Source organism: Aythya ferina (genome assembly GCF_964211825.1).
Source record: "Aythya ferina genome assembly, chromosome: 1".
Lineage (NCBI taxonomy): Eukaryota > Metazoa > Chordata > Aves > Anseriformes > Anatidae > Aythya > Aythya ferina.
In genome coordinates, this window is record NC_140296.1 from 146,267,629 (window position 1) to 146,280,512 (window position 12,884).

The window sequence follows — 12,884 nt, forward strand, 5'->3', positions numbered from 1 at the left end:
CTTTTCAAAGACAACCGCCCTTAGAAGAAACACTGCAGAGAGCAATGACAGATTGTGTGCTTATCTCATTACCTGGCTTTACTTAGGATGCAGTGTCCATTCCGAAATCCCTCCTGGCAAACATGTATGTCCTAGTTTTTGGCTGCGGCAGTCTGATCACCCTCAAGGTGGAGCGCACCTGCTGTGCTGCCGCATGTACCAGGTAGTTCCTTTTTAGCTCTCTCAGCTTTTTGCATGTCAAATCAATAGAAGTTGGTATTAGAGTCCGTGCAATGAAAAATGAGAGGATAAAGGTCTGCTTTTGAGCATCCTCCACATTATAAGCTGTAGTCATTTTTTGGCCAAGTAAAATGCCTGCTACCTTTTTCAGAAAGCTGTTTGGAGGAGGCTGAATGTTTGTTCAGTTTTTCTTTAGCTAGATGGTTTGTGTAAAAATACTTTGGTGTTCAAAAAGCTGCCCCACAGCTGTGACACCTGACTTGGGATGTGTCACCTAAAATCACCACACAAGTTGCTTGTGAAGACAGGTGTGTGCCTCAACCCAGTTACTCGTATCTGACCCATTTTTAAGAGCATTTTTTTTATCATCCCATCTGTACCATCAATGTCAAGTCTGTTAGCAGAAGAAGCTTCAGATACATGACGGTGCGTCAGGGACATACTTGTTTGTAACTTCGGTAAAGTCACGTGCTTGACCAGCTGAGCTCCCTTCTTAGCTAGAGAATACAGCAGAAACAGTAGAGTTGTTTTTTTGTTCGTTTGTTTGTTTTTTCTTTCTTTCTGCTGCTTAGCAATGCCCTGCAAGTATATGTACGTAAGTATTGTCAAGGACAGAGAATGATTTGGTCTCCTCTTCTGTGCAGCACAATCCATCCTTAAAGCCTCACCTCAGCTAACACATCTGTGTTGGTATTTTTCTGTCATGTTTGTTCCTCTGGGAATAGGATTGAAGTTACTGATTTCATCACTCGGTATGTAGTTTTGAGTGGAACCTTCCAAAACATCTAAGGAAGCTGAGAAGTCCTGTTCCCAGCCACCACTTGGTACCGCTGGGGATTTATTCAAATTCATGGCCTGAAAGCTAATTCTAGCCATGTAGTCTGTAGGTAATCCTCATACGGCTGAGTTGGATGGCCCCATCCTGCATCTCCAGGAGCTTCTGCATCAGCACTCTGCACGGTCAGAGGGGAGTTTCTTTGCATAGTGGTAACATCAAAGATATGTGCCTGTGTGTAAATAAAAGAAAGGGACACCCCCAGTCTGGTGTAGCTGTTCTGTTGTCCTTACAGCAAAGGAGACTGGTTATTTTGGCATGTGTGACTTGGCTGAGGATGGGCTGAGGGTATCAGAGAGCAGGGCTGGAAACCACATCTCCTGCCGTAGTGGTGATCCTACATGTATGTCTTCAGGTGCTTCCTTCCACGTAGAACACAAATAATCGTTTGTATTGCAGAGACTGCATTTGTTGCCCTGTAGGAGCTGTATGTCTGCCACAGCAATGTAAGTCTGTGTTCCTGCCAGACCGAGGCAGCATTGTTTCTGGTTGTGGTCTGCCCTCCCCAACTCCCTTTTTACACATTTTTGATATTGCTGTGGCCAGAGTGACATGGGGACAGCATCTGCTTTTGGCACAGAAATCCCCAACTGCAAATCTCTCCACACCTCTGGCCCAGCAAGGGAGATTATAATTTGCTTCTCTTTAATTCCGCAACACCTGAACACCAAGCATGATTTACGGAGGGGAAGAGCCCTTTTCCTCAGTCCCACAGGGTGTCTCTCCAGATCTGCCTGAGAGATGGGAGCTCCAGCCTCACAGGTGCATACACCAACTTTTCTCTCCCAACAAGCCACGGGCACGAGTTGAGCTGCAGAAAGAGAGCTCTTTCTCTCCCTGTCCAGGGGTCCCCATGCTAGCTGAAGTCTCTGGTGGGTGTCCCAGTCAGTGTTTCTTTACTTGCGTTCTCCAGCTTGTGTGCCCAGTGCCTGAAGCCGTTCTTCACCCCATGTCCCAGGTCCCTCTCCGTTCCGCCACTGGTCACAGCCCTGTGTAAGGGCAGGGAGCACTGCAGCCACTGAAGCTTATCAGAGAAACTTCCTATCTGTGAGAGCAGAAAAAGTTCATGATGGGTTCTCTTGCCCTCATTTCCAGCTCTGCCTGAAGGTGCAAGCCCCCAAGGCAACCCTGTCTGCAGTCAGCGCCCGCTCCACTGGCGTGGAGAAAGATCTGAATTACACGGGCAGAGTGTGTGGTTGAGTAACTCGGAGAAACTGCACGAGAATAATCCCATCGCTAAGCAGAACACGCTATGAGCTTCACCCTCCCTAGGTCAGAATGCAGGAGCGTGCCTAGCATACTTCTACAGCACAAAACACTGCCTCTGCACCCCGTCTTTTCTTCCCATGGCTGGACTATTACACAGAAATATTCCCTGATTCTCAGAGTTTATTAACCTATTTTTCCAAGGGAATGAATGGAGATATTCACAGCTTTTGAACAGCCACAGAAACCCATTAAGCTTCTCTGTGGCAACCCTGTCAGGAGGCTGTTCCTGTAGCAGAGACACATTTCAGAAGGCTCTGCACTTACTCCCAACCTATTTGGGCTCAGTGAATGCGGGTGCCATTGGGGCATTAGGGTGAGCAGCTCTGGGCTCTAAGCTTTAAACGTAGCTGGGCATCAGACAAAATTGCCTTTAGGCTTGCGGTCTCAGAGCTGGCCAGAGGTATTAATTCATCCCCAGCACCAGTTGGCTGTCCCTCAGGTCTGCTCTGAATGAAGGAACAAGGACAGTCCCCCAGCCTGGGATCAGTCCATGCACCAAGCAGCACAAAACCATGCACAGAAAAACCCGTAGCAACTCCTGTGTCTGCTCTACTATTGACTTTCACTGAAGGTCTCAGCTACACCAAGGACATCACTTTTATCACTTTTTTTTTTTTTTTTTTTTTTTAGGTTCCTGCTCTTTAGAAAGTCCCGCTGGCCTGGGCTAAGGTCACTCATCCCTGAGCCGGTGCTGTTACCATGGTGCTGCTGTATATCAAGGGACATAGAAAGCAGCAAATGCAGGGAGGGAGAGAGAAAGAGGGAGACCATGTGCAGTGTGGAAGTGCTCGTGGGACGTGCATGCCTCTGTAAGCAGCATCCAGCTAGAAGAGAGGTAGCTGGCACCCAGCACGCTGGTAACATCTAGCCTCTTCCTGGTGTAAATCCACAGACAGGTATTGTCACTGTCACCAGCAGAACCTCAGAGTGGATGGTTTAAAGACATGAGAATCTCACAGGGATTTTGCTCCCAGAAAAGAGTAATGCTCATTGTTTAATAAAAGTAATAAATAAGTGTGTATTTTCTCCATCTGACCCTGTTGTACAGCTGGATGAGAGAGAGGGTAGGAAATTAAGGCTTCCACAGTGGTTACTGATTGTTATGTACCACCTACCTATGGTTACATGAAGGTATCTCCTACCCAAAAAAGCAGCCGCTGCTCCATACCATCCTGGTTGCATCCTATGGCCAGATGATGCTATATGCAGAGAATCTCCCGAAAACTACAAATACATCTGTAGCAATGATTCATTTACTGAAGCGGTGACATCCTAATCTAGGGACCAGATGGAATGGGGCCTTGGGCAATTGTAATCAAAGAGCAGCAGCCAGATTTTGAAGGAAGGAGAGATTCCCAGTTGGTTTCCTATTAAATGTTTCTATTTTCATTTTGTTTTGACTCAGTTGTGTGCATCACCATGGCCCACTGCACACATCTGGCTGACATCTTAGATCGCATACCCAGCACATTGCTGCGCTTGCTAGAAGTTTCACTTCTTCCAAAGTCAGTGCCAGTGCCCTGTGACAGCGTGCTGGTTTATCCTTGGCCTTAGGCAGAGCTGGGGGACAGCAGGATCAGTTGCAGAAGAAGGCAGGATGAGAAAATCCATCACTGTAATGAAGTGCCACTCCCGTTCTTCACCAGCAAGATATCTTTGCCACTGTAGGAGCTGGAAGATTAATTTGGCTTGGATTCTGGAGCACAAAATATGGCCACTTAGGAAAAGTGTAATCCTGCTCGTTACTGTAGATTGGTCTAGTTCAGCCCCTGCCAAAAGATACATCCTGCATCTAACACTGATACTGATCTTAATGCATACCTGTAGTGTTTGTTTGTTTGTTTGTTTTTTGTTTGTTTTTGTTTGTTTGTTTGTTTGTTTTTCTTTTCTTCCTTTTTTTTTAGATTAGTTAAAAGCTAAAATTCAAATTAGAAGAAAATCTGATATCTTGCTTTTTCATTATCTCATATCTTCCAATTATCTCAAAGGTCATCTTTTCATTCTTTCCTTTAGAAAATTTGCTGGAGTTATAGATCTGTCTATCCTATCATATCTATGCTGTTTCCTTAGGCTTTGGAAGGCATCTGAGAGTTCTTCTAAAGATATTCTCTGTATAAATTCTGTGCATTTTCAGCAAGTGTATGTCAGCAAGCCATGTAGCTACTTTGTGTTTTGTACAGCTTTACATTGCATTTGTCTTCCAGAAAGTTGCTAAGGGATAGGTTTTAAAAATAGTTGTAGTTATTCTCATGTTGTTAATTTATGTGCTAATTATAACACAGACACTGGTTTTGAATTCCATGGAGTTCCTTTCATTACGTATAGTGCATTTTCTTTGAATTCGTATCACATTGTGATCTGGTGTCATTTGAAAGGCTGACTTTGCTTTTCCTGCTGCGTAGAGATTCTTCTCCCTTAATACGCTGCTTTCAGGATCTATGGTAAGCTGATGTCGGGGGCAATGTAAGACTCTGGGACTTGACTAGGCTAGATTAGAACAGACTTGTATTTTGCTTTAAATGAAAGCAGTTTGAGCCACAGTTACTAGTCTTTCCAAATGCTCAGCCGTTGTTGACTCCATTTATATGACATCTTTGCTTGCTTTGATTTCTTGCTTTCCCGTTTTAAGAACAGATGGGAAAAGTAATTTAAGTACTGAACACCATAAGGTACCTAGAGTAAAATAAATTAAGGAAATACCATGAGTGGAAGGATAAAGCAGTTAAACCACTAACAGAAGATTTACAATTAAGAATTAACAGATGATCTAAACTTTGCCAAGTGACAGAAATCACCTGGTCCAGGGTTAATGCTGCAGAGCACGGACAGGGCTCTCACATCACAGGTATGTGGAGAAACCCAAGTCGTCATGGAAGAGAGGAGACTGGAGAAGGCAGACATGGAGAACCAGCACATGGAGTTATACACACAGTAATAAGACGGGAAAAGAAAGAAAAAAAAAGGACAGCACCATTTGCTTAGATGAACATAATATAGCAAAAATGTACAATGCAGCAGCCAAAGATGAAATCGTCTAGCTGGAAGTAAATAGGACGCTTTAACTGTTATACAGAAGCAAATGTGTTGCCAGGAATAATTTTAAAAGACTCCTGTAGCAGAATTACACATAGCAGAAAGCAAACAGGGAAAACTGAGTGGACAGTGCTAAGCTTATTAAGCATAAAGAGGTATGTGAACAAGGCTGGAAAATAAATGGGAAATATATTGGAAAAGGAAGAATTGCTACTAGTTCCCAGGAAAAATCTCAGCTGAATACAGAATAGGCCTGGAAGTGCCCCCCTTCCCTTAGCCTCATACTAGCATCTCCTCCCTGCAATCCTTGAAAAAGAAGCTAAATCAGAAGCTAAATTCTGATGCTAAATCAGAGGCGAAGGGGGGATCTTATAAGGGTCATTGGCCAGAGGATCATATAAACAGGCGCTGCCCTGTTCTTTGCTGCAGGGACAAAGCACGGTATCTCCTAGTAGCAGAACTGTCAGCACAAAGCTAAGCAAACAGAACTGAAAATTCTAGATAAATGGAAATGCCATGTGAATAAACGGCATTAACACAGAGAGTCGGTGAGCAGAGGGTGAGTAGACAGAGGAGGGTCTGCCCGCATGGAGAATGTGTAAAAATTCTGTGGGAAGGTCAGCAGCACAGCAGGGACTTTTGCCTCTAGTCTAACCACTTGCAGCAAGCACCTGGAGCACTGCTGCATGGTGATGTTTAAGGGATGGGCATCGCCAACATTAATCTGGGGTCTGAGAAACTGGAGGGGTTGGTTAGGGGACTCTACTCCAATGATTCCAAGCACAAGAGGTAAATTATGCACTTATGCCTCCGAGGACACTATTAGTGGTGTTGCAAAGCTATGCTCAAAGCTGCAGAACAATGATTTCTGTGCCACGGATGAAGTTAAAACTTGACGTCAGCATATTCTAGTAAATAAAGAGATTTCGGCTTTAATACACAGAAAACAGTGTTTGCTGAAATTGGCCATGTAATGCTCGCTGAGATGGTGAAGCCAGTTCCTCCTGGGAAAGCACATTTGCTTTACTGTCTGCAGGTAAATGCTCCGTCTGCAGACATTTGGGGGGCCCAGACCCATTCCCAGCTACCTCTGTGTGAATGCAGTGGGTGCAGCTTGGAATTAGTTTTTTTGTGCAATGACCTGACTTAGAAAAACAGCCAACCAAACATTTCTGCCTACTTTGGACAAAATAAGGACTATGATTGCCAGAGATACAGCTGAGGGTGAGACGATGGAGGAAGTAAGTAACATTATTAGCACAATTCCCATTAAAACATATGTGGAAACACTAATTATTAGACAGGAACAAAATGGACATGTGAAAGTCTTTCAGGGTCTGAAAAGTCTCAGTAAAGAACCAGGAAAATCTTCCACATCCCATTAAAGGCACTGACACAGCTGGTAAAACTCACCATGTATACACAGGTGATTTAGGTGGTTTGTTTGGATGGCAGCGGACACACCAGAGTCCTCTGCTTATCTTTGTGTGGCTGTACATGGGTTGCCATCGCTTTATGCACACAGTGGGACACAAGCAGCTTGGGTATTTGCTTGAGATTGTCACATCCAGCACACGATGAGGTACGTGATCTTCTCCAAGTCCAACAGAGCAGAGGGGAAGGGGGCAATGAGTGAGATGTTTCCCCAAGAGGGGTGGGCAGTCCCTGGATCTGTGGGTCCATGGCCACACAACAGTGTGTCCCCAGTCAGCGCCACAGAGCCACACAGCATGCGGAAGGCTCCTTGCACTAACGCTGATCCTGAAATGTCACTGAGGATTGATTTGGAACAGAGGATAAGGTCTGAAATCTATGACTTTGTTAGTGAGCATCCCCGTCACTGTTGTGCTGTCAGGCTTTTGTCGCTGGTGCACACGGATGACGGGAGCTGGACAAAGCATGGAACAGAGCTCTCAAAAGCCAGTGGCTCTCTGAGTGCCCTGTTCGATCGCTTGGGCTTGTCAAAACCTCACAGTTCACACTGAAACTGAAACCGGTGGCACAGCTCCAACAAATGCATCAGGTCGTCTGAGCTCAGCTGAGTCCTGCCTTGCAAGTAGAGGAGGGAACCTTACCCAAGCATCAGTCGCCAGGTAGTTCACTGTAATTAAATGTATATCCTGGTAATTTGGGAATAATTGTATCTTAGGCTAATAACCACCAGTATCTTCCTTCACCAAGTTTATTTAATCCACGATATAGTTACTGTGTCTTAAACAGAAATCACCCTCAAGGTATCATCTAATTATCTTCTCATCATTCTGCAAATCTGCTTCGTATTACCAATAATCTTATTACTACAACTGCAACACTCATTAAGCAAACAGAGGACAATAAAAATATATACAAAAGTAGTAATCAAATTGCATTGAAATCACACAATGAGTGATGGATAATTTTGGAGCAGATTGTTCTCATAGATTATTTTCCGAAAAAGGTTGAAATAGCTCAAGAAAATCCTATTTCAACTACAGGGCTCTCTTCTGGAGTCTGGCATTATGTAACTCGATGACCACCACAAGGCACAGCTAGGACCAGAAATGGTTGCAGAGCCCACCCCATGGGAGTGGCCCACACACCAGTCCCTGCACAGGCTGGCCCCTGAGGGTGCCAGAGACAAGATGAAGCCGAACTTTGTGACAATGATCCAACATCTCGTGGGTTCCTCTCACACTTCTTGGTGGTGTCCTGGATGGTCTGGCCTGGGACTGGGAAGCCGTCACTTTCTTCTTGACAGGCAGCGGCTCCTGATGTTGCACTGATCACAGCAAAACCACAGAGAAGTTCTGAGCCATCCATGTTTAAATCATCTGAGGCCTGATCCTCAGCTCCTGAAAGGTGATGGAAATACATTCACGAAGAGCAGACAGCCAGATTTTCAAGCTGTTATTGCCTCTCATCCACGCCTGGTTATATTTAGCTGGTGCACCTGCACGGAGCCACTTGAACGTGTATCAAAACAATTCCTGTTCCTAGCTTTGATCCATACTGTCTGGTCCAACAACAGACCATCATTTGTCTCACTGGTAAAATAAATGCTGACAAATTTGAGTTTTTTTGTTTGCTTGTTTGTTTTTGGTTTTGTTTTTCAGCAGCAAACACACAAAAATATATTTGGAACATTTTATGGGTACATTGCACACCTGATGGAAACATTTATGACTTTTTCTTCCTCGGGTATATCAAAAATATCCTCATCCAACTTGACTATTTTTATCAATTCCACTCCTAAATATAATGTTCACTTTGGCACGGAATTTTTTTCCTGAGTATCACAGATGAGTCCATGAACTCTTTGCTACTCTCAGCCAAATGGCTAAAAAAGAAATCCACCCCTTGAAGTAAGTAGGTCCCATTAGATGAATGGGGAAATAGTAAGTTATGTGAGCGTATGTGTGCAAATTACTGCATGGGAGAGAGCCAAGGCAGAGAGAAGTGCCTGCATTTAGTTTGGACTCCGGAGAGGTTACCAGTCACTGCCTTTTTGTGCTGGCCCAGCAACTTTCTACTTTGTATTCATCCAAACAGTTGAAATCCCTTTCTGTTTTAATATGCAAGTTTGCATTTAACTCAGTAATTCAGTATTGCTACTGCAAATATAATAGAAATATAGAAGTGCACAGTTACATTTTTCAGTAAAGTGGGCAAAAGGACAAAAAATTTTTTTTGTTGTTTTGTTTTGTTTTGTTTTGTTTTTTAGAAATACAGAACTCTCCCTAATCCATAAAGAAAGAATAAAATGGGAAGCTGGAGGATAATATTCTATCCCTTGTGGCATAAATGCTTGTAAGTCTCTTGTCCCTTTCCCATTTGTGTTATGTGACCCACCTTGTCTGGCCACACTTGCTTAAATCCATTTTTTTGTGGAGAAATGCACCACAGGTGGTGTTTGAAGCCACCTTCAGGAGAAATGAGGGGTGTCCCAGGGCACTGGGGCTCCCACCTATGTTGTTAGATAGCAGGGCAAGTCTTCCAGTGCCTGAGGAGCAACACAAGGTCAGGGCTTGCCCCATGAACCATGTCCTGCACTGTGCACTTCTAGTATTTGTTCTGCTGTCATGTTGCCTGGGCTCAGTCAGGAGACACAAAAATGAAAAAAAAAAAAAAAAAAAAAAAAAAAAAAAAAAGCAAATAAAATTTAAAAGCAACAACAGTGACCCCGCTTTAGCGCTTGCTGTGTGATTAGCAGAGATCTGCCAGCCTGCCTCCCCAGAGCCTACAGGAAATCTCTTTCTAGCCCACTTTCCTCGCAGCTGCAGGGAGACACAGGGGCAAAGAAATACCTTGTGAGCTCCTGGTGTGGTTTGCAGGTTTAGAAATAACCCGTGAGACACTGGAATTTAGTTATGTGGTTCCTCCAGTCAGCCTCTTGGTGGGGTGGAAGCTGAACAACAGCCCATCGGGAGCAGGGTTTGCCCTCAACCTCTCTGATCTCTACGAGCAGAAGGCGGGCGTTTTCCGAGCTGGCAGGAGTGAATGTGACAGCAAAGGAGAAATGAGATGGGAAGGAGGATAAAGGCCTGCACACAGAGGTGACACCCGTGAGGGTAAAGCTTGCTAGCTGAGGCCTTCGTTTGTTGCTACAGCGTGCGCTATTTGTGACTGGATGCAGAGAGCAGGGAGGCAATAAAAGGCTTTTTATTTAAGGCTCTGACACTCCAGGAGAAAATGAGGAGAAGAGAGGTGCTAAAAGAGAAATACGTGGCTTTTCATTTGTCCGTCCTCTCTTATCTTCCTTAACTTTTATGGCATGAACTTGCGCAGTTTAAGCACCTGCCAGCAAAGTTCTGGCCCTGGGGAAGGTGGGGAACCCCCAGGTGAAGTGTGGGCAGATGCACTGGTGCTGCCTGGGGGTGTGGGGCTGCTCCCTGGTTCCTCAGGCACCGCAGGCAGTGAACCCAGCGCACACCCTGCTGCACAGCCTGGGCCCAGCCTCTGGGCCACAGAAACACGCTCAGAGTTCACAGACAGATGAACGTGTTGCTGATAAACGTGCAGCTCAAGTCTAGCTCGGCCGAGAAGTCACAAGCCTGGTGTCAGTTCACCCCTTGTGACTGGCAACATGGCAGCAAGGCGGCCCTCATCGCCCTCCCTGGTGGGCTGCAGGAGAGGCTCAGCCCTGGAGCAAGGCCTCCAGGCATGGCAGAGCCCAGCATCAGGACATGAGGCACCTGTGGGGAGAAGGGCAAGGGCAGCTGAAAGGGGACAGAGGTGTCACCCGGGACACACTGCTGCCACCACCTGTGTCAACTGACTTGGCCAGGCCTCACGGGAGGCTGTGCATCTTTGTGGAAAGAAGCTGGGCTCCGAACATGTATTTTTAGCCAGGTTTCCTAAGGAAGCGAAGAGTCTGTCACTTCTTGTCTGCCCATCTGTCCCTGCCAACCTTTGAATCTGCCGGCTACTTGCAAGCAAACCTGATGGAGCGTTAGAAGTCTGGCAATCACGTGGATTTCTCATTGTGAGAGCGGGTAGCTGGGAAGAGCTGGGGAATGGCAGGCAATGCACGAATACCCCTCTGACAGAGGGATGGACAGGAGGACTCAGAGGTCACCCCTCCTGTTTGGAAGCTCCTCTCCAGCCTCTGCACGTGGTGCTTCCTGCCACAAGCACGTTGGTAGAGAGCTCCCAAAGGGAACATGCTCGGCTAAATGAAGCAGAAACTGCGGCCTGTCAGAGACACATCCAGTGTGGAGCTGAAATACCTGCGCTTTGTTCGGTGCACAGAACGACTTGCTTCATTCTCAGCCCCCGTTCCTCTGACAAGCGCGCAGGAAGCTTGTAAGGAAACACGACAGACAAGGAGGAAATCTGCTGTGCTGGGAAGGTGGAAGCGCTTCGCCTACCAACCCAGGGTGTGTGCAACTCCACGTGCCTACTCTTGCTATAAAGGCTTTGCCTGTGTGGTTTATTCCCTTCCCTCACCCTTTGGCTGTCTCTGCCTTTCCAAAGGGCACACTCCGTAAGGCAGGGTCTCTCTCCATGTCTGTACGATGAGTTCCTGGCATGCATTTTGAGCATTGCTGTGAATGGTTGGTAAAAGCCAAGGCAAGATCCCTGGTGCCTCCACTTCTGTACAATGCCGCCCGTAATACCACCTCACCTTTGACTGAGAGGGTTGTCTGTGGGGAGATGGGGGATGGATGATGTCCCCAAGCTGAGCCGCAGTCTGTGATGTCTCTCCGAGCGTATCGCTGGCTGAACACATCTCCTGCCGCTGGGCATGCCCTCGGGCCACCAGCTCATCCCCAGGTGCAGAGCTGAGCTCTTCCAGAGGACTTTGCTGTCACAGGGCTGCTGGCTTCACTCTGCACAGCCAGCTGCCATTGAGAGCCATGCTGCCAGGGACGGCCACTTCAAACTGCAGAACTGAGAAGACCAGGGGGTGATCTGAGTACAGGAAGAAATAGCAGGGAGTGAAGCAATCAAGAGGAAAGGGTGTTTTTTATAAGGAAGCAGCCTTTGTAAGTCCACAGCACTCGTGGGGCAGTTCAGGCATGCTGGGGACAGGCACACCAGTTTGCTTGGGGTGGGCTCACAGGCTGACAACATCACAGCTGAGCTGGTGCAGCTTTTCCACTTCCCTTCGATGCAAATGAACAAAACCATGCTCCCTCTGGGCAGGGAGGGAGGGCGAATTTTAGTAAATGTGGCTTGTTAGGTGGTCTGGTTTTGGTCTCTGCAGGAAAAGAGCTCAGCCTTGACTCTTTAGAGGGCCCCTGGGGAAGAGCTTGATAATGTAATGGGATAATGAGTGTCGAGCTATAAAAGCATTTCATTACCAGCATCCTCACCCCATGCCGCCCCAGTCTGTTGCAGTTATCATGTGCTCCTGACAAGAAAGGTCACTGTGAGATCATTTTGCCTCTGAAACGGAGCAGCTGCATTTCAGCGAGAGGATCCGTGCTCCTGCCTGGGCACAAAGCATTAGCAGACACCCCAAAGCCAAGGGGATGCTTTGCTTTGGGGTGCTGCTTAGGAGCAGAGTGAGGGCATTCACTGCTTTGAAGGACTTTGGTTGTTGCCTCTTGTCCCTGCCAAGGCTCTGCTGCATGGCAGACGGGTAAATATCTCTCCTCAACCTACTTTTCATTACTTTCCTTTTTATGCCAGTAGTTATTTCCTGTCACGACCAGGTGGTATAGACAGCGGTACTTTTGTTTGGAGGTGATGGTGCTAATTCAGAGCCAGGGTTCAACCACGAGGACTGGAGCTCCTGCTGCATGTCCCAGGCTGTGGGCTGGGGAGTGCAGGTGCCTGTGCAATCAGGAGGCAGCATCCCGGTATGGCAGCCTCGGCCCCTGCGTTCCTGATGGAGACAGCTTACCTACAGGGAACTTGTGTGAGGCTGGAAGAGTTATTTAAATCCCTCCCTGCACCCTTTCCTCAGTGGGGAACTACACCTAATGAGCCTTCCCTTCTCTTTGTCTCTTTCTGCTTTGTCTACAAGGATCTCAGGCTCCTGCGCAGCCCAGGAGGGTTAAAATTCAGGCTTCACATGACCACTGTGAATCTGGTGTCTTATGCA

General features: G+C 46.7%; 1 protein-coding gene across 1 annotated transcript in view; it reads right to left on the bottom strand.

Annotated features, from left to right (window-relative positions):
* Nucleotides 1-11,600: 11,600 nt before the first annotated feature.
* TMEM178B (transmembrane protein 178B) overlaps nt 11,601-12,884 on the bottom strand; it is a 213,762-nt gene continuing 212,478 nt past the window's right edge. The window contains exon 5 of the mRNA XM_084507287.1: nt 11,601-11,725. Coding sequence (XP_084363413.1) covers nt 11,643-11,725 — 83 coding nt within the window. The 3' untranslated portion in view covers nt 11,601-11,642. The remainder of the gene's footprint in view (nt 11,726-12,884) is intronic.